This window comes from Kryptolebias marmoratus, linkage group LG16 (assembly GCF_001649575.2).
Source record: "Kryptolebias marmoratus isolate JLee-2015 linkage group LG16, ASM164957v2, whole genome shotgun sequence".
NCBI lineage: Eukaryota > Metazoa > Chordata > Actinopteri > Cyprinodontiformes > Rivulidae > Kryptolebias > Kryptolebias marmoratus.
This window is the reverse complement of record NC_051445.1, coordinates 3,363,016-3,384,051: the sequence shown is the minus strand read 5'-3', so window position 1 is coordinate 3,384,051 and position 21,036 is coordinate 3,363,016. Positions and strand designations below refer to the sequence as shown.

The window sequence follows — 21,036 nt, the reverse complement described above, 5'->3', positions numbered from 1 at the left end:
TTTTAAGAAGGACAACATGCTTTATGTCTGCTGGTGACACACGTGCCAGATGCTCAGCTGCCACTCAACATACCAAATGAGAAGTATGAATTTGTGGCCAACAGTGATATTTATTTGTGTCAGCGTCACATTAAGCTGCCAGTCCTCAAAGTTTTGGACTAAAGTCTGCTGCTGATGTGTTGATGTTAGAGGTTGGCTAAATGCTTAAAATGTGTGCCGCAGCCACCGAGAACTGGCCGACGTGTCTTTGAGGTGAGTGAGAACTTTTTTTTATTTATACTTTGACCTCCCTGTCCACATGGAGATGATTTCAGCATCCAGTCACCATGACACTGGGCATGTTGGGCATTATTATTGTGTGTAGATTTCAGCTGAGCCATGATATTTTGAAACTACTCATTAAACTATCAATTACTCTAAAACCACAAGTTCCTCCAGCAGGGAACACAATCTAATAGGATTTTGTAGAGCTTTATTCATCAAGTATTTTTGAGGATTCCATTCAGGTCTTAAAACAGTTAAGAGGTAGCAGCATTGTATAAAAATTATAGTTTAAATAGTAAAACAAATTAAAGTACTAATTAATTTTTAAATTAAAAGCAGCATTTGTCCAAAGTTTCAGCCAGATTGACTCAAGCTATTGACTGGATGTTTTATGTAAAATACAAAAAGTCAATTACTAGCCAAAATTTTAAACTTTTCAGTGTGAAATGGTGGGTATGAGGACTACAGAAAATCTAAATGTTTATAGTAGTACATATGTAAAAGGTTCCAAATGATTGGAATTTTGGACACATTTGTTTATCTAAGCATTGCGTTACTGCAAATATTAGTTTTTTTAAGTGTGCCATTTTCCCATCTGTCTCCACTTGTATAAGTTATATATAAATTGAAAAAAGTAAGCCCGATTGTAAGACAAGTTTTGCATTATTCCATTAAATCTTTCAAGAATAGTGTTCAAATATTCATCTAGAAATATGTCAGAAGCTCGTTGATGGCTACAAAAAGTGTGTTGTCAAAGTGCAACTTGCTGAGAGACATTTATTGAGATATTAGTGGAGTGTATCCATATATTTGAGCCTGTATGTATAATGTTGACCCTGTTAGACAATAATATACATACATTTCTAGATGCTTGCTGTGACAATCCAGGAAACTAAATTCACCAGCTTTTTGTGATATAATGTTGGTAGTTCTTTGTGTAATTATTCCTAGATACCATGACTGTTTATTTGTGATTCAGTCATAAAAACCTAATGTTTGTGGAGATCCTCTGTACTTTGTCTGCATACAATATTAAGTTTCTGTTTTATTTGGTAGGATTTGTTCCCTTTTGAAGTGTAGAATCCGTTTGCCTAATGCCTGAAACCTTTGATTTTCTCCTTTTCCAGCCTGTTGGGGTTGTTATTATGGAACACTGAGGGGTCACAGACAGTCATACGGTGCTGAGCAGCCACAGTGTTTGCTCAGAATATATAAGCTTTTCCACTCGTTACCAGAACGAAGCTGCCGTCCTCGACCACAGAACTGGGCCGGCACGATCCTCATTCCTTTCTCTGGTCAGCCAAAGTTGTCTCAGTCAACCAAATTTTCACCTCCGGTTTCTCTCAGAGGAAAGTTCAACCAAAATATTTCAAAAAGAGAGATGCATTTTGGCAATACTCATGCACCAAGGGCTGAAAACAGTGTATCGGGGTAGTGGTTCAGCATTGTCTAACAGTCAGATAACAGCAGTGTTTCTTGCTTCATCACATTTGTATCTTAGAGCTGCTTTTCAATCGAGTTTGCAACAACAAAAACATTGCATGTTTATTCTTATTTTGTTGAGGCCAGCTATAAATCTAAAAATTGTGCAATAAAGTAAAAACTACAACACAAAAGCTCAGAAAAAAAGGCAACGTTACATTCTTGGTTTAGAAATATGAGTTTATATAAAAGATCGTTTTTAGTTTGACCAGTTTTATGGGTAATTTCATAGTTTTCCTCCCATGACCTCAACATAAAAGGACAGCTCAAAGATAATTAAGTGGAAATAACTTGGCAGTCATGTGCACTGATGCCATCTATGCTGTGGAGACATTACTGCTGGGGATTTCTCCTGCCAGACACAGATCTTCGAGATAGCAGCAGATTGAAAAAGAAAACCGAACCAACCCAATCAGCGAGCCTTATTTTAATTTAAACCCTAATCTAATTCAGAATTCTTCATTCACAGAGTAAAAGCAAAAGTCTGTGACAAGATCTTATTTATGGCCTTCACTTTGCATCTGGCCGGAATCAGTGCAGACAAACAGCATTGTGGTTAAAGTTGAAGCAAATCTGGAACTTTAAACGATCCAATGACCTTTGTGCACACAGTGGCTCAAATAAAACATTTTCATTCTATCCTAATGCAAATATTTGCATGAACTCTTATCATTGGTGGATATCTCAGAATCAATTTTTAGTTAGCCCTGGAGCCTTTTCATAATAAACAGTTTTGTTATGTTATTCAAGTTATATTTTACTTTCGAGAGGATGAAGACTCAAGTTTTGAGTTTTTAACAGGTTTCCAGAAAGTGTAATTTTTCTGGCGTCTGAAATAATACAATTCCTGTTAAACCTCTACCACAGGTTTAAGTATTAACAGCCATTGAAGCCACCTTTTATAAACACATTAGTTCAATGGCTCGATGACTGACACAAGTATTAAATAAATCCAATTTACTCCACATTTTTCTTTCTCCGTTCGTTTCCACCGTAGGCCATCTCCATCAGCAGACAGACTATATGCGTTCAGAAGTTTTCTATTCTGAACAGTCCGAGAACCAGATGGTTTTGGGTGACCAGGAAGCCGACTAGTTTCGGATGCGGCCGTGTTGTTGACAGGCCTGTTGATTCTGTTTATCCTAACCTCATATCGCAAGCACCACTAATAGCAGCCCTGCATTTGAGCAGCATCTATATCGAGACGTACCAGCCAGGTTGAAGCTATTAATCAGGCAGTCAACTGTCTGTACGTTGATTACATGTGAGGTAATGGAAGCTGCGCTGCTGTTGTCTCACCACACTAACTGCTGCTGCTGTTACACTTTTAGCCCAGAAACGTCAGAGTATCGTTTAAAAGGTCTCTTGAAATGGTATCATTATCTCCTCAAAATGACCTAAATTAAGAGAAAGGAAAAAGTTTAAATTGGTTTAAAAAGTTTTTTGGTAGATTTAATTAAAAATTGTAAAATGCAAAGACAAAATATTTGGTTATTTATCAAGAATAAAGATATACTGTGAAATAAGTTAAGTTTTAGAGATTTTATGAGCAAAAAATCCAGAATTTTTTTTAGAAGTAATGACCCAGTAAATGTATGTTAGACACTGAAAAGCACTGAAAACCTTTTAAAAAAATCTCAACTTTATGTTGAATACAGCTCAGCTCTTTCTGAGAAGGCATGTTAGTCGATGCATGTAAAGTCTGGTGGATTTGTGAGCGTCCTCCAGTGTTTTCCTTTTTGTTTTTGCAGTGAAGTGGGGCAGAGGTGTCTCCAGCTCACTATCGGCAGAAGCAGGATCAGACATTTTAATCATACTTCTTTCTTGTTTTTATAGTTTCATTCAATATATAACATATTTTGCTTAATTTTTAACTATTAGTGCAGCACAAATATAAGATGCTGAGAGGAATACCTGTTAAAATGGTTTGTATGAATCCAGATCCCTCTGATCAGAAGGAACAGTTATATTCACAGAAACTCTGGTCGTAATGTTTATGGCTCAACATGTTCATGGACCTTCTGTTTCTTTGTTTGAGCTTTTCTAGCACCCTGTTACGTCCTCTGTATCTGTTTCCTGATGTCCACACCTTTCTTGCTTTAGTTTTCAGACAGCAGCAGCTGTTAAGACAAACAGATGTGCTCAGCACTCCTTCGCTGTCCTTCAACCCTAAAGAGATGCAGGAGATGTGGATGTTATTGTTTGAAAAGGAGCTCCTCCTGGCTGTGCGATGAGGGGGGGGTTAGAATGCCCCCCAGTGGCCAGGTCTCCATAAATCATCCCTCTGACGGCAAGTTCCAGGCTTGCTGCAGGTTGTGGGGCCAGCAAAGGAATTTTGGCCCCTGCTTGGTTTGCTGGTTTTGTTGGTTTGGTTTGGTCAAGAGGTGGGAGTCTCTCTCACTGCAGCAGAAGAGACCAAGTGAAAAGCCTCATGGGAGGTAAAGATAATATGACCAGTGATATATAGGCCTTAGTGTTCATCCTCTGCTGTTTGTGTGTTGAAAACAGAGAAGTGGAATGTCTGCTTGGTGAAAGTGAAACTGGTCTGATTTGCCCCAGACATCACAAAGAGATAATATCCACAAGGTCTAAAGGCACACAATTTAAACAAAGTGTGGAAACAAAGGTTTGTTATGATTATTGAGAGGGTTGCTGAGCTCAGCAAAGGCCACAGTCCGGCTGTCTGCTGCCCTCCTGTGCTCCTTCTGCTGCACGGACCGACTTCCTTTTGTCAGTCTTGTTGATGGAAGAGCTCATTTTGACTTTTGCTTAGTGGAGGGATGAAATGTGAATGAGATAGATGGGAGAGTGCAAAATTCTTTTTTTTATTAATCAGACTTAACTTCCGAAGGAAAAATGTCTTTCATCATCAGTAGAAAATTTGTGTCTCTTATCTGACTAGATGCATTATGAGTTTTGGCTGACCCTTTAAAAAGAATACAACATCCCAGGAATAAGGCTAACTGGAACTTTTCAAAGCACATTTTTGGCCAAATCTCAAAACTTAATAATCTCATATATCTTTTTTTTTTTTTTTTTTTTTACACTGAATCTGTTTGGAAGTTTTTTGTTGATAAAACTTCCAAAAAGTATGGTATGAGAGCAAACTTCAACCATTTGGATCAATGGAATCACTGCAAAACTGATTCAATGACTAGATGATGTGCCATTGAATTTTGTATATCAGTCATAAAAAATGCTGAACCTGAACCGTTAAAGAGGTTAAAGGTTAATTTCCTTCATCCTCTTTTATCCTTTTGGATTCCTACCAGCCACTATTCAGAGATGTGGTTCAGAAATATCAGAAATTAGCAAAATAAATGTGTTCAATATGAACCTTAAGACTATGGCGAATGTATAGATCCTTTGAAGATTTGTCCTGAGAGGCTTTACAATCTGCAGAGAAAACCATAAAGATCAACTTCTTTTAATGAACTAAATGTAAACATGGATTTAAATGAGTAAACTGTGAATGTAACATTTTCAAGAGCTGGGTTCTCATAACAACATAATTGAAATGTTGATCACTTTTTAATGAAAATCAATTAGTTGTAAAAGAGAATGTTGTAGATTTTCTGTGCCGTGAATAAATGGAACTGCAAATCCTTTCTATTAAACTGGAAAATGAATGCTTCTAAAATGTTATTTTTGTTTTTACCTCACTTGTCAGTGTCCGTGCGTGGCTCTTCTGCTCTGTTTGTCTGAGCTGTAAGTGGGCCTGACCAGCGTTAGTGTGTTTAGTTTAGAGTGTGTGACTGAATTGTGTGGACAGCATGAAGTATGACTGGGACTAAGGAGAGCTGGTCGACCATCCAGCAGAATCCTGCTCCGGCTGTTTGGGTTGGCATCTTATCCAAGAGCCTTCCAGTCCAAACACTGGAGAACTGTTCATAGCCCATTACTCCTGTGATTGACAGGGCAGCCCACCACTCAGAGGGCTGCGCATGATGGGTGTTGCTTTTAAGTGCCAGGAGGTTGTAGCTTCGGGTGATGATTTAGGCATTTGATTGATGCAACTGTTAAAACATTTTAGAATATTTGAAGGTTAAAGGGTGCCATTTTGGATCTCTGTCAATGTTGGTTATTATTCATTTTTGTCTTTTCTTTTTATAGCAACATTATTCACAATATAGATTTGCAGTCACTCTTACTTAGTGCAGGACTTTGGAGCTAAATTTATGGAGCTCAGCAGGACTTTGGTTCTTGCGTTTATGTGATTCTGGTTATATAAGCATCACTGCTAGCAGGGTGGAGTAGGATGTATACAATTTATGACAAAGTCCAACTTTGCAGCTTTGTCCTGCATGACTGATTAGAGCACATAGTCCCTTGATCATGAGTGATAGTTCAGTTCAATATTTCAGTGTAAGAAAGTAAAAGATTGCATCATTCTACTGACGAACTTAGAAAATAGGTTGTTGTGTTATAGACTTTAATGACACATTAAATGATTAAAATGTATTTTTCTTCTCAATTCAGTCAGTAAACAGAGCAACACAGCTGTAAAAATCTTTAACTTTTAGATTCGAAAAGCAGCTTAATCACCCAGAATTATAAAAAAAGAGCTGCAGGAAGTAAGTTTCGTATTTGATGCAGTTGTTTTGTGTTCCTAATGTAACTTTAACAAGGGTTAACTTATTAATTTTCAGTCATTTTTTCCTGCACTTACATCTTCTTTCTGTGTTGAACAGTCAAAAGCTTCTTTCATGAAGTGGCCTTTGTTTCCAAAAAACTTTCTTTGTAGAGAAAATGAGTCAACTTTTAGGTTACTCACACTCAGATGCATGTAATGTGTGCACAAGTTAAAGCTAATGCTTGGTAATGTACCTGTGCTTGTATTCATGCCATTCTAGGGTCACCAGAGCCTTCATCTCAGGTGTCTGCAGACATACCTAGATTAGATTAGATTATCTATGTCCAAGATTAGCATTCTTTCGCCTTCTTGAGAGTTGGCCTAACTGCTAGCTGGTTGTAGCGACTGATAGCTGCAGGTAAAGCTGATATTTATTTCAGGTCTTTGTAGTTTTGTTGAGACTTTACAAGCAGTTTTTTACCAGTATTTTCTTAAGTGTTTCATAAAGGGCAATACATGTCTTTCACCTGATTAGCATGCACTCATCCTTGTTGTTTTGGAGGAATCATAAGTTAGAGCTCACAAGTGACCAGATGGAAGTCCCGTATTCAATATTTCTTTGTTCTTGCTGGGAATGCAGGGTCTGTGGCATTGGTTCTCACCATTAACAGGGCTTCCCTCCTGAATAGGCCTCGCCAAACTATGCAGTGTCCCACCGAGTCCAGAGATGAGGACATGGACTTGCAGTGGAGCCTAGCAGCTCCAACTTCCTATCAGTGACAACAGGCATCAATCTTAGCCGCCCTTGGTCCTGGACCCTGCCAAGCATGACTCCACTGAGGAGGAAAATCGCAAATGCCGTAGGCTGCTGAAATTAAACAAAGGCTGGATTATCCTCTCAATATGTCCCAAAGCAGTACAATTCATCTTTGAATACCCCATGGTTCAGAACGGAAGAAATGTCATAATTTTTAGTGCTTGGCTGCTGTAGTTAATCAGTTTACTCCCCTTCTGTCTGATCAGACTCATGCATTGCATGTAGAATTTTGTCAGCAATTAAAGGTTTAACAAAATTTGAAAAAACAAACAAAAACGTTTAACACTATTTGTCGCACTTCTGAAAACATTCCGTGTGACTTTTATTCTCTCACACCAGTTAAAATTCAGCAATAACACTGTTAATTAAGGAAGGTGTGAAGTATTGCATGGAAGCAGTAGCTTTGAGGTGTCCCAAACACTTGAGGAATTCCTCCTTAGCTTTGCTTATTAAAACCGTGAACAGACAAATTATGACACTTTAGCTGTATAATAAATGCAGTCCATTTAGCTCTCTGCTTTCACAACACTCACCTTCAGTTCTCAGCAGTGTGTTTGTTCAGGTGTCGCAGAGCCGCAACACTGGATTTTATGACCGCTGGACGCGACGCAGTTCACGAGTTTATTAAACAGAGGAAAAAGGAGGGGTTCAGGGTTTGGATTTTAAAATGATCATCTCAGAGTAAGGGGAATTAATCACTACGGGAAAAGATCTGATTTTGTGTGTGATGATGCATGTAAACATTCTTAAGCAATGATAGCGTTTCATAGCATTAAGACTACAAATTTACTGGCAGATGCTGTAAATTTAGTGCGAGATTAGATCCCTTACAGCATACCACTGATATGACTTTTATCCTGTTAAAATCTTAAAACGTTTTGCTCCTCTGGATCACTGCAAAGTTTCCTGTTTTCAGTATTTGTGCTAAGCCAAACCTTTGGTGCAAACTAAATGAGTAGATTTGTAATTTTGTAGTTTTTTTATTCCAAACTTGACATTTTGGCAAACACATACACCCAGATTCATTCAGTATTTAGATTAAATGTAATTTTTTTGGTAATCCAGCACCTAATTGTGATTTGCATATCAAAGGAGCTGTGTAAAAATTAAAATTTTAATAATAAAAATTTAGGCTGCCTGTATTATGAATGCAACAATATTTATGCTTTACTGAATATCAGGCTTCGTGGTTCTGCGGTATTTAAAGGCTACAGTTCTTTCTTACAAGGCAGCAGAAGCAGAAGTGGATGGAAGGTGCCAAAAAGCACAGACTAGATGGGGTGGTCCGGAAACAGCTCGGAGATCCAGTGAAACTTAACAAGCATGTTCCCTTTGGATGTTAAAATGAAGTGTAACACAGATATTAATGTAGCAAGTATCACAACACAGCAGAGGAATGTAAACTGGAGCACTGGGACATCAGGCTGGACGCTAACCAGCTGTAGCCAAATACCGCTGTAGTCATAATCGTCCCAAACCCCTTACACCAGCCCCACAATGACCATCGAGTCTGAAGCCTCAGGGTTTTTTTTTTTAACACAGCTGGATAGAAGTGGTATTAAAATGATTTCACCTGTGGGTAAAGGCATGTAATTATTTATTTAGGGAAGGAGCAGAGCTGACTGTTGGGATAAATCACTTGTTTTCTTTTTAAAGATTTGCAGATGTAGATAAATTTGTTGATACAATTCCACAAAAAAACAAAACACAGTTGATGTGACTTGAGCTTTAAAGCTCCAGTTTTGTCTCAACAGTCCCAGGAAATGTCAACATGCATTTTGGTGAATTCCTGTCTGTCTTTTTTTGTGTTTTTTCTGCCAAGAGCGGAGCCTCCCGGGTCTTCTTCCATGAAGCCCTTTCTGATTCAAAATGCAGTGAATGGTGTGATCAGCAAAATGATGTAGCTTGACCTTGGAGTTTGGATTGTTTCCTGGTCTCTTTTTCCACCATCTGCACAATCTGTCTACTTTAGTATATCTTTTTAAATAAACAAATTGTTTATTTTCACAATTGTTTTGTTTCCTCTGTCACATACTAACAGGATGCAGGTACACGTTGGACAATATTGCTTTTATCTGAATGACTTTTAAGGAGGAATTAAGTAATGTATCTGTGAGCTGTAAGGTTTAGGTGTTTGTAAGACTTGTGCATGAATGTTGTGCAGAAATTTACATGGCTGCTATCAGATCTTTCACAGATTTCTTTCTTTTTTCTCCAGAGGTGGCCTTCCTTTGGGCTGCTCACCAAGTTCACCACAGCTCAGAGTACTACAACCTGACCACTGCCCTCAGACAGTCCCTCACCCAGCCGTTTACCTCGTGGGTAAGAAATTTATTCTCTCAGAGTACAACTCAGCAAATTACAGCAATAACAAGGAAAGTTTAATAGATGGTGCACATGAACAAGCATTATTTATGTTGCCTTGTATATTTCATTCTTCTGTGCCATAAAACTTCATTGTTGTCCTGAAACTATTAAAAACAAATCAGTGAGGCACACCGTTGCTTCATTGCAGTAATCACACACGCTGTGTGTGTTTGTTTTTTTGTTTTGAGTCGATCCCTCATACCCCAAACTGCTGCTGTAAATACTCACTGCAGCGCTGAACCTGCAGGCAATAAAAGTCTTTACAAACTTCTCTGCTTGAGTAATGTTCAGCTGATGTACTGTATATACACACACGCTATGTGTGTGTGTTGTTTCTTAAGATTTAAATGATCAACAGGTTGAGTTAGACTGAAATAATACAAATAATCACCACTTTGGGTTGGTTTTATTCGTGCAAGACTTCATACAACACTGGGAGGAATTTAGAAAATAATTAGAGTAGTTTCAGAGCTTCTTTGTCTCTTTAATGAATGAGTCAGATATATTTTTGTTGGACAAATTAATATAAAAAACTCAATTCCCTGTTCTGTTTTTATTGTTATTATAAGGATATATGCTTCCTGTTTGCACCTTATGTTTGTGAATCTCTCTACACATTAGTTAGACATGTCTTTAATTTTTCTTGTGCAAATGTTTTGATAAAATTGCAGAAATAAGATTTTAGGAAACAACCTTTTATGCTGAAATATTATCATTTGAGCCTAACCACAAATACATCTTCCATGCATACTCATTTGATAGTTTTACTGATAAATTAAAATGCCATAATTCATTATAAAATAGATTTTTAGTTTTGCTTTTTTACCCAGGAGAATTTCCCAAATTTGTGTTATTTAGGAAAATTATATAAAAGTACTGATCTTTAAAAAAAATCAGGTTTGCTTTCTATGTTCTAAACTATTAATAAGTTATTACTTTTGGCTATTTTCTCAAAACAAATTTCCCCTTTTAAATTTTTTTACTTGTTTTATTTTAGTGTTTTTGGATTAGTCGAGCAAAGTTAGATTCAGACTTCAGAGTCATTTATTTATTTAATGATGAGCAAACAGACAGGATTTGTAAGCCATGTGTTTGTCCCTCAGCTGGATGATGTTAATTTATACATAAGGAACTGTGCAAGTGAGGAGAATGTTTATACATTTACATAATACAAGAAAAAACAATTAAGATTACAGATGATGCTACATTACAGGGCAGGTAAAGCCCTGGATGGCAGTAGAAGTGACCGTATTGTTCATATAAAACACGATTAAAAAGTTATCAGTCACTGCTACTCATTGACAATACTAAATAATAATAATTTGAAGCAGCTTTGTTTGTTTTACCTTTAATTGGAAACCAAATCTGAATTACTGCTCATCCTTGGTGTTCAAACTGTGAGAAATCGTAAAATAAAAAGTGTTTTTTTTGTTTTTTGCAGATTTTCTACCTGCCTATAGCTCTGGTTGTTCCTCCATCCATCTTTGCTGTTCACATCCAATTAAATCTGCTTTATCAGTTCTGGATTCACACTGAGGTAACTGTTATTACACATGCTGCTGATTCTTTATTTATTTTATCAACACAGAAACTCTGCAATGATCTTAAGTTCTTTAAGAAATTTTATATTTTTAGAAATGTTTAATGTGCCACATGCATGTGAGCATTTGCTACAGAGGTTATAACTAATAAATATCATGGGTACTCTAAATAGTCATTTGATGTTTTCATTTCCTTTAAAGCAGTAAAGTACATTTAAGCATAACTGCTGCATTTTACCTACTCTTCAATTTAAAAAAAATGTGTGTGTGTTTATTTAAGATTACCTAAATACACCTAAAAACTCACTAAAACCTTCCAATAAGACTTAAAATGAATTACCATTACATGTACATTTAATCAAACTAAGTAGTAAAAACATGTTTCTAATTTTTATATGTGGCTATGTTTAAATACTATAGTTTAAACAAATGGGAGGTATAAATACCCTAAAATATTAGTGACTTTAATCGATCATTAAGTAGCACTAATTCTGTATGAATGTGTCTTTTCATGGTAACTATGCAGAGTTAAAACCAAACAAATAAAATAAAGTGTTTTAAAGTTGTCTGTCTCCTTACGGCTATCATAATTTCTCTGTTATGTCAGATATTGTAGACTCGGTGTTACAGTGGAACCTGTATTCAATAAAAAATAATGAGATTTTATGAAAGATTCCAAACAGAAGCATAACCACTCTGTCTCCCCTTTAAAGTGTCTGGGAATATCACTTTTACAATCCCCACGATCGTTAGAGGGAATGAATGGAATTGGAACACCCTCCATCTTTTAGTGCACTATTAGTGAAAGCAGTCGTAATAGTCACAATTTTCTGAGAGGATGTAATTTATGCCTCTTTTATTACGCTTTTTTGATGTCGTGTAATTTACTGACGCTATTGGCTGCAGCTTCAGAGCAGTATGTAAAGTGGTGGAGACCCCTTTCATTCAAGATAAAGCTCTCGTGCTTGGCTGCCAGACACTAGTCATTACATGGAAATAATGAATCACTGAGAAACTCTGTCCAGCAGCGCACATTTCTCCACATCGAGAGGCCTAAAGCGCTGATGTGAACCATCAAAATATCTGAGTTCAAACCGAAAATGAAACATGGACTCAAAGTTTCTGCAGGTAGCTGAGCAAAACCTGGACTGCAGAAAATATTCATGTGACCACGACATGCTCGTGATGCTTTCAAGTACCTGGTTGTTTTTATTAGACCCCAGTTGGGTGAGTTTTGCTTGTATGTGCCAAATCACAAAAAAACAATTAGTACTGTTGGTGCTCTGGGGTTTAAACAAAAACATAACAAGTCCAAATTGTAAATCGCTGTATATGCAACTCAGGTCAACAGATCCAAGTTCTAATCCAATTACAGTAAATTCAGTCCAATCATAACACAAAACAGCCTGAAACAGTTGATTACAATTAGTAAGAAAAGTCATCTTAACCTTTTAACTTCATTAGTATCAATCAAGATGCTGTAAAAGAGCTTTATTCCTTCTTAAATACAGTGAGGATTTGTTGAAATACCTCTTTTCTTTACACAACAATCAACACGTCTGTAAAAGATTACCAGCCTTAAATACCTGTTTGTTTAGCTGACCCTATAATTAAACAAAATACTAACTCTGACCCCAATGCATCTTCAAAAAATAGTTGCCTTTTTGTTGATAAAAGGTTATAATATATATATTTTTTACAAATAAAATACTTGTTTTACTTAAATTCTTAAACAAAAAAGTTACATTTTAATCCATTTCCTCCTCTATTTTTTAAATCTAATTTAAATTTGTCATTCAGAGGTTATGAAACAAATGCAGCTATAAAATTGTTGGCCAATTCGATTGCAGTAATTTAATTTACATTGACTTTAATTTTTGGGGTGAAGCCATGTTGACATGCAGTCTGTTTGGACAAGTCAACAAATAATGTCCTCGAGGGAATGTTGGGAAATAAAACAAACATACTGTAACCTCACTGCTGTGTTTGACTCTGCTGGGTGGGTGGGATTCTTTACAGGATTGTAATTAAAAAGCAGAAAAATAATGTCCAAAAAAATCTGCAATGCACCAAAAAACCCCAAACTGCAGGTTTAGACAGAACTTTTATACACTCAACTATAAATCTGTCTGCAGAAACAGGTTTTACTGCACTGTTTGGTGAAATACAGTAAATTATTGTACTTTAAATTGTTTTTCTTTTAGCTGATCAGAGACCTTGGACCTCTGGAGTGGGTCTTTAACACGCCTAAACATCACAGAGTTCATCACGGTGAGATAAGATTAATTTTATGACATCAGTATATTTAGTTCTCCTGGTGATTAAACATAATAAAGACTAAAAGGTTATAATTATTTGGGCTGGATTAGTTTTATTTAATCCAGTTAATTCTACTCAGGCATATTTAACGACTTCAGTTACTGTGCTTTTACAATCTGCGGTAACCTCACAAAGTATTATTTCAACAGGGAGGAACCTTTATTGCATTGACAAGAACTACGGAGGGATTCTCATTATCTGGGACAGATTATTCGGTAAGCTAAAGTCATCTGAATTCACAGCGTGGTGTTCTCTGCAGGACTTTAGATCATTTAAACAGCTACGTGATAATTGTTAAATAAGATCGTTACTAAATACAAATGTTGCTTTTTTCTTTTCCAGATGTTTCTGTCATATCCTACCTGTTCTATCTGCTCATTTTCACTAAAACCTATTTGCTGGTATTGTTGATGTTTTAAAGATATTTTGCAAGTTTGTGTACCCTTAAGCTTGTTGTTTGTTTTAACTCTGTTAGTGTCATTTGTTCATTAATGGAGATTCAAAGTTGTGTTATTATCTTTTACAACAGAAACAAAAACACAGTGAAGAGAAACTATGACTGTATGAAGTGAAAATTGTTTACAAGTTTGCACAAAATACTTTGAGACCTTCTCTTTTCTTTATGATGACACTCACAAGCAGTTAACAATCAGGTCAAGCAGACGGTGTTGCACAATTTAAAAAAAAAAAAAAAAAAGGTCAACACAATCTTCAGCAAGTTTTCAAGTCTAAAAATCACTCCCACATTCTCAGAGTACGTTAAAAAGATCAGTTTATGCATGGAGGGGGAATTAACATTCAAACAAACCTTCAAACAATACACAAAACTCATCATCAACACAACAACCATCACACAAATGACAAGTTTTATCTTTTCTTTCCAGCCTTTCTCCAATTCACTGACCTAAGATCACAAATAGCTCGTCTTTGTCCCTGGATTTCTTCCGATAAATACTTTTCAAACGTTACTTTTTTTCATCTTGACATGAAAGCCACAGGTAGACGTCTCATGTAAACGTCTCCACTTCTGTATAAACTGATCCTTCAGTTTCTGTTCAAACACAAAACTTGTTCTAAATAAGTGAGAAATTCTGAGCTCTAAAATACGTTTTTATTCATACATTCTGCTTAGACTCTTAAATCGCAATGCTTTTTATCTAAACCGGTCCAATTTGATATTTTTTGTTTAGTTCTGTTCTTTCAATAGAGAGCAAAAAAAAAAAGAACAGTTTTAATGTGGAAGCCAACTGTTTGTAGTCAGTTTCATAATGAGGGAATGCTGTATTCAGTGTTGGCGTTGTTTCAGACTTCCTGCTTTGGATGTTTTTCCCAGGTACCTTTGCTTCAGAGACAGATAAAGTCATATACGGCCTGGTTTTTCCCATCAAGACGTTTGAAATCCTCTATGTTCAGGTTAGTTATCAGTTATCAATCGGACAGCATATCTTCGTCTCCTAACGAGCACCTTTCATAGATGAAGTTTGAGCTCATGTTTCCTGCGCTGGCTAAGGAGCCATTTTGTAATCATAACATTATTACTCTACTCCAAACAAACTGCCCAGCTGAGGTGAAAGAGGCCAATAAAATGAAATACTGGGTGAATGTTATAATTACTTCTGCTGCCCTTGTCAATGGCAGAGCACAGCATGAGCAATGTTCTTTCTAATGAAGGCAGAAACGCTGCTACTCAAGCTTAATTATTGCCTGGTTAACATTCATCACTTCAAATGTTGTTTGATTGTTTATTTATCTGACTTGTGTTTCTTTCTCTTGTAGTTGCACTACTATATACATTTATGGAAGAGAGCCAACACTTACAAAACGATCAGTGACAAATTGTCAACTTTCATCAAAGGTCCTAGTTGGAAACCTGGGAAAGCTCGGCTTGGTGACCACGTCGACAATCCTAAGGTTTGCATCAGTTCTGGAGCAAAAAGAAAAGACTTTGTTACAAATTATATTGACACAAAAACACAGGCCTGAATGACTCAGAGCATTCCTTCTTGAAGGATTCATATATTTTACAAGTTTTACAAGAAACTGCCACATGAAATAAAAGCTGCAAGGCCTTTGTTGAGGCGTCACAATAAGTTTAGTTTTATTGACTTTAGGCAGGAATAAAACCGCATGCAGTGAAGTGTCAATATATGTGTTTGAGCAGAAAAAAAACTAAAAGTTCCAGCTGAACGCTTCAGTGGTTTGCTTTGAAATAAGGCCTTTGGTTCTACGAGCTAACACAAAAAACCCTCCTCTTGTATCTTTGCGGCCATTTAAAGCCAGTTGCACTTGGAAAAGACGTAAGATTTCTCTGAAATATTTTTGTCAATGGGCTGCTTGATGATGTTTGCTTCTAGGGGGGAAAAAAAAAGAAACAATGCTGGAGTGAAAGGAAACAAGAGGCTGACTGTAGGACAAAAAGCAGAGCAGTGGGGTCGCGGATAGGAAGTGTGGAGAACCCACAAGTGCTGGTTTGATTCTTCAAAACCAATTAATCAAGGCAGCCTTGTTTGGGGGGTTCCACTCCAGAGGAAGGTCACAGTTTTATCAAAAAGCCTCGAGTCTTCATCACTTCTCACTCTGAACACAAAAGTTGACTGAAACAGCTCCTAGAAATCCAGAAAGTCTTACAGAAGGCCTCATTTAGGACCTCATCACCCAGTAAATCCATTGTTTCTGTTGGTTTTGCTGTTTATCCACCTCTTCTTTGGTGTCTACATTTCAATTACAGATTTCTGGTACTAGCAGTAGTTTATAAATGTACTTGCATTTTTTATGTTGCACTCCCCACAGCAGGTTGTTTCTTGTTTGTTTGATTCAAAGTACTCTTCAGGCATGCAGAATTGGAACAAGAACAAGACATTAGTGGTAGATGCGTACCTATGATTTATAAGCAACAAAACAGCGGTGCTCATTTGGAAAAGGACATTCAGACTGTTGTTGAGTTATTTTTGTTGACATAATCTGACATGATGAGTGTGTTTGGCTGCATAGAAATCAGAAATAAGCACCTGTTGCTGTTAAATGCATTTATCACAAACTGAAAAAAACTTTTTTGTTGCACAGTTTTATTGACGCAGCTCATTTTGAATTGCTCTCCACGTTTATAAGATGTCTGTTCCTTTATCAAATCTAACCATGGTGTCCCCATATCACCAAGACTAAAATGTTAAAGAATGCCCCTTGTGATATTCTTATATTCAGAGAAATTGGTTATGGTATGGATTCCAAGCTGAAGTACCTAAAATTTAGATCAGTGGCCACTTTTCAGCTCTTCAATTCATTTTTCATTTCAGTCAGTTATGTGTTAAAAGCTAAATACATTTAGGCAAATAAATGACTCTTAAAGTTGGAGTTGGAACTGTGGGATGTGAAACACCATTTGGGGGTCTTGAGTCGATCTACAGAAATCAGATTACAAAAGCAATTCGGCCTTAACTGTTACAAAAAGATAAAAACTATTTTTTTAATGAATGAAAAAAAAGTTTGGTAGTGCTTGATAAATAGCCTATTAACATTACATTTATACTTCAACCAGCATCTGTTGGGTTATGTGTTTATGTAACAAACTTGAAAAGTTTGGGATTCCCTGTTGTAAAGTATCTACAGAACCATCATAATAAGGGTAAAAAAGGTGATTTCAGCCACTTCAAATATAGTGTGGCAGATTAATTTGTTTGATTATAAAAAAATTAAAATTAAATTAAATTAAAATTCTGATCAAAAGGCTTTTGAGGTTGAATAAAATACTTAGAAAGAAAAGAAAAATAACATCCGCTGAGAGATATTTTCCCTCCAGAAAACTAACTTCTTGGTTTAATTGATCTGAAAATAATCTCCAGACCTGTTTGAGCTGTAAAAGAAATGATTTCTGAGGGCACAACTTGCCCTAAATTTAAGATAAGTTCTAAAATCCTGCAGTGCCACTTTGGTTAGTTAATTACAGGCAGCTAAAGCTAAACTAAAGCATGACTTTACACTTATTAGACAATAGAATATTATGGAATGTTGTGTAATATGATGAGTTTTGATTTCTAAGAAGTTTGTGTGAAATTTTGTGTGAAACCACGTCACGTGAAACCACGTGAGTTTTAAAACTGCCTGAAGCTCCAAATATCAGCTCAGATCTGGCTGTACAGATTTGGTGGTCTACAAAGGGTCCTTGTTTTAGTAATCCCAAATCAGAGAGGGAACAAGGCTTGTATGGTCTGGTCCTACTAAGAAGAATGAAAAAACAAAACCCAAATGCTTAAAAACACCAGCACAAATATATTGCTAACTGTTAGCCCATCAACCCTAATATGAACGTTCAGAAAGCGTAGCTTCAGTTTGTGTTAACAGTTCAGCTAAATGACTTCGGCTTCTCACACATTTTCACCCTTGGAGCCAATTGAGCATCTACATGACAACTGTTTCTGTCTTTGTTTATCCCATTATTGCCACTTGACCCATTTTCTAGAGGCTACTTTTGGCTGGTTTCTGCAACAAGTCACAAAGCTCACATCAGACTGTTTATAACTTCTGGTGTTGAGTGAGCACTTCACCTCTCTGACTTTTGGCTTTGATAGTCTTTTAAGACAGAAAATACACAAGCAAGTATGTTTACACTCCCCACAAATGTACAGCATTCATGTAAAACAAATTAGTGACAAGGAAATGGGTTTGGGTAATTAAACATGTTTATTTTGCTTTCGCAGGTAACCGGAAAGGAAGTGCCTCATGATCCCAGCTGGTCTCTGTGTTTACGGGTTTATGTGGCCTTACATTTCATGATGGTGCTGGGGACTTATCACAAGCTGTTTGAAAGCAAACTGGTATGTATGTATATTTTTAAATTCTTATTTCATGTGTCTGTTTATTTTCAGTCAGAGATATCAGTTGTTTTTGTTTGGAGCTTGTGAGATTTCGGTTTGGTACTGACTCGTTTAAGTTTTTGTAAACATCATATGGTAAGGTGGTTCAGACCTCTTAAATTTTTATTGCCTGAGCTCTGTATGTTTGTTTGCCAACATTATTTTGTCCAATTAAGCAGTTTGTTGTGGTGTAGAGTCCTGTACTTATCCAGCAGTAAAAGACTAGCTCTGTCTAACATCATGACAGAATGACGGATCGACATTCCCTTCTAAAACAACCTTTGTCTATTATTTTCCACTCGACAAGCCAAGAGACCCCCTTCCTCCTCCTCCAGGAAAAAAAAAGAAGCAGGTCTCCTCAGTGGTTATCTTTGGAAGACTTTTTTCCCCACAGACATAGTTTTGGTTACCCAAAAAGTACTGTCACGCCCATCGTCTTCAAACTCCAAAATAAAGTGTCCTGTCTTTTTTCTCTCTCTGATCAGTACCTCCATGGTGCTCCAACAGTTGTGGTCCCCTCTCTCTCACACACACACACACACACACATATACACACTTCTCCTCTGCTGCGCCGAGGGTTCCCCTCCCTCCTGGTAAATGAAACACCAGCTGGTGGTCCAGCAGTGAACACAAACGCCTTAATTGTCGAGTCAACCATTTCCCAACCCAAATAGCCTTCAGGATGCAGCAATCAGGACTTGGAGGGAAAATAACAAAGTGAGCACTTTGACCGAACAATAAATCATGTCACTGTTATGTATTTATACCCACATGTTCGCAAGCCAGTTATTTAGGTCGACAATTGATGATTCGCCGCTGAACAGTTTATGGGCTTTGCGTTAATTCAAAGGCCTGTAAACAGGACTGTTTCAAAAAAAATGTAGGGCCACTCTTCAGTTACATCATCATTAGGCCAACGTGCATGCTTTATTATAGGGTAGCTAAACAGATATTAGAAGAAAAAAGGAAACTTGAGCATGACAAGACTTTTTATGTCTGAGAATTTGAATATTATGACCTTTTGTACAGTAGGTTAAATGGTAAAACAATACAAAGTAAAAGTAATAAGATATCTTGCTTGATGGAAGAATGAGCACAAGTTTGTAATGCATGAAAAAAATACATTAATTATGATGTTCTTTGCAAATAATTTAGCATTAACTTAAAATGTGTGGAATGCTCAAGGAAAACCAAATCAGACAACTTTTTATCAAACAAACCTTTAAATTTGTTTTCTTTATTATCATTTCTTTGTTATAGTGAAACTGAGACAGGAATCATTGGATGTACATCTACAGCTGTCTGTTTACATCAACCCAATTCAAGATGGCCACCACAGCCATATGACAGGAGCAAACACAAACGTGGCTACAAGTCAATCAGTGATAGAGATATTGAGCTACAATTTGGTGCGGAAGTAGCCGAGAGTCATTTACAGCACATACTCATTCTATTTCTATTTAAATATTACCATTACAATAATTAAATGTGACCACATGCGAACTATATTTGTAGTTGAGCTTTAATAACAAATTGGCAGTTGATAATGATGTTTTATTGAGTTGAAAAGTACTTAATTGGAATTATTTTACATTGGTTTATATTTGCTGTGAATTGATCCTCTGTGAATAAGTAGAACTGAACATAACTTAACTTTTTTTTATTTTGTCCACTCCATTTTTAACAGTAATGGGGATAAATTACAGACCCACGTTTCTGCGTAATGCTCCACGTCTTGACAGCTCCTCAAACTAACGTTTAGCTCCTTGTACCTGATTAACTGCCAACTGAGAGTGTGTTTTTAGTGCAACTTACTATATAAACATATCATAATCAATGTACTTGTGTATTTCTTTTTTAGCTGTCCAACAGGCCAAGTTGTCCAACTGTACAACAATCGCAATACCAGCTGAAATAATGACCTGAATAATGAGTTAATCTGCTTTGTCTCGGGGGAGAACATAATAACACAATCATTTCTGTGCTGCCACCAGATGTTGGCTTTCATTTTTGGCCACCGGCTGCTGATTCTGCAGGACGATGCTGGATTATGTTGAAAATTAGCAGAAGGAAAGACGCACCACTCTGTTTCTGTGCTGCAAATGAAATGTGATTAACAAGATGAAGGATTTCTGCTGACAGTCGAAAAGGGGGGAGGTGTGAAAGTGACCAAGCAGCACATCTGGTTTTGAGTTATTAAACACACAAACGACAACCTTTGACAAATAATTCTGCTTCTTTGCATTTCCTACCAAACATAACTGCATTGATAGCTCTTGACCTCCAGATATGTGGCTATTTTACCCTACGACACTGAAAAACCTTCAAAATCCCCTCAGCAGTTTGATTCATTGAACCCATATTCGTAATATCTCATGTGTTCTTATGTGAGAACTCAGATAAGATCATTTTTATCAAGATTGGATAATTTGGTGGGTTGGTTTTATGTTGACTGCACACGGTACTTCCTCCAGAGTATGGGAGCAGTGAGATTTGGCTGTTAGGCTCCGTATTGAGTATCAGAGAAATATAAACTCAACCTGACAGCCTACAGCGTCATCAGGAGACATTTTGCTTCCAGCTGCTGCTCTCCGCCAAGGCCTTAGATTAGAGAACACATTTTAGTCATATGCAGGGGTGGAAATTAGCACCCGCCACCCGCCAAATGCGGGTAATTATTTGAAGTGGCGGGTGAATTTGATCAACACACACGCCACTGTGGCGGGTTGGCAATTTGAACAGAAAAGGTGTTATTTGTCCTCCTGACATCTAGGGGGCAGTAATGTGTTCGAGTTGCTGCTGTTACGTCGAGCCGCGTTCCCC

General features: G+C 37.0%; 1 protein-coding gene across 2 annotated transcripts in view; it reads left to right on the top strand.

Annotated features, from left to right (window-relative positions):
* Positions 1-21,036, top strand: part of agmo (alkylglycerol monooxygenase) — a 57,485-nt gene that overhangs the window by 10,068 nt on the left and 26,381 nt on the right. For both annotated transcript variants that reach the window (XM_037980216.1, XM_017428594.3), the window contains exons 4-10: positions 9,355-9,458; positions 10,945-11,040; positions 13,249-13,315; positions 13,513-13,578; positions 14,697-14,776; positions 15,140-15,274; positions 18,058-18,174. In XM_037980216.1, the coding sequence (XP_037836144.1) occupies positions 9,355-9,458; positions 10,945-11,040; positions 13,249-13,315; positions 13,513-13,578; positions 14,697-14,776; positions 15,140-15,274; positions 18,058-18,174 (665 nt within the window). The remainder of the gene's footprint in view (positions 1-9,354; positions 9,459-10,944; positions 11,041-13,248; positions 13,316-13,512; positions 13,579-14,696; positions 14,777-15,139; positions 15,275-18,057; positions 18,175-21,036) is intronic.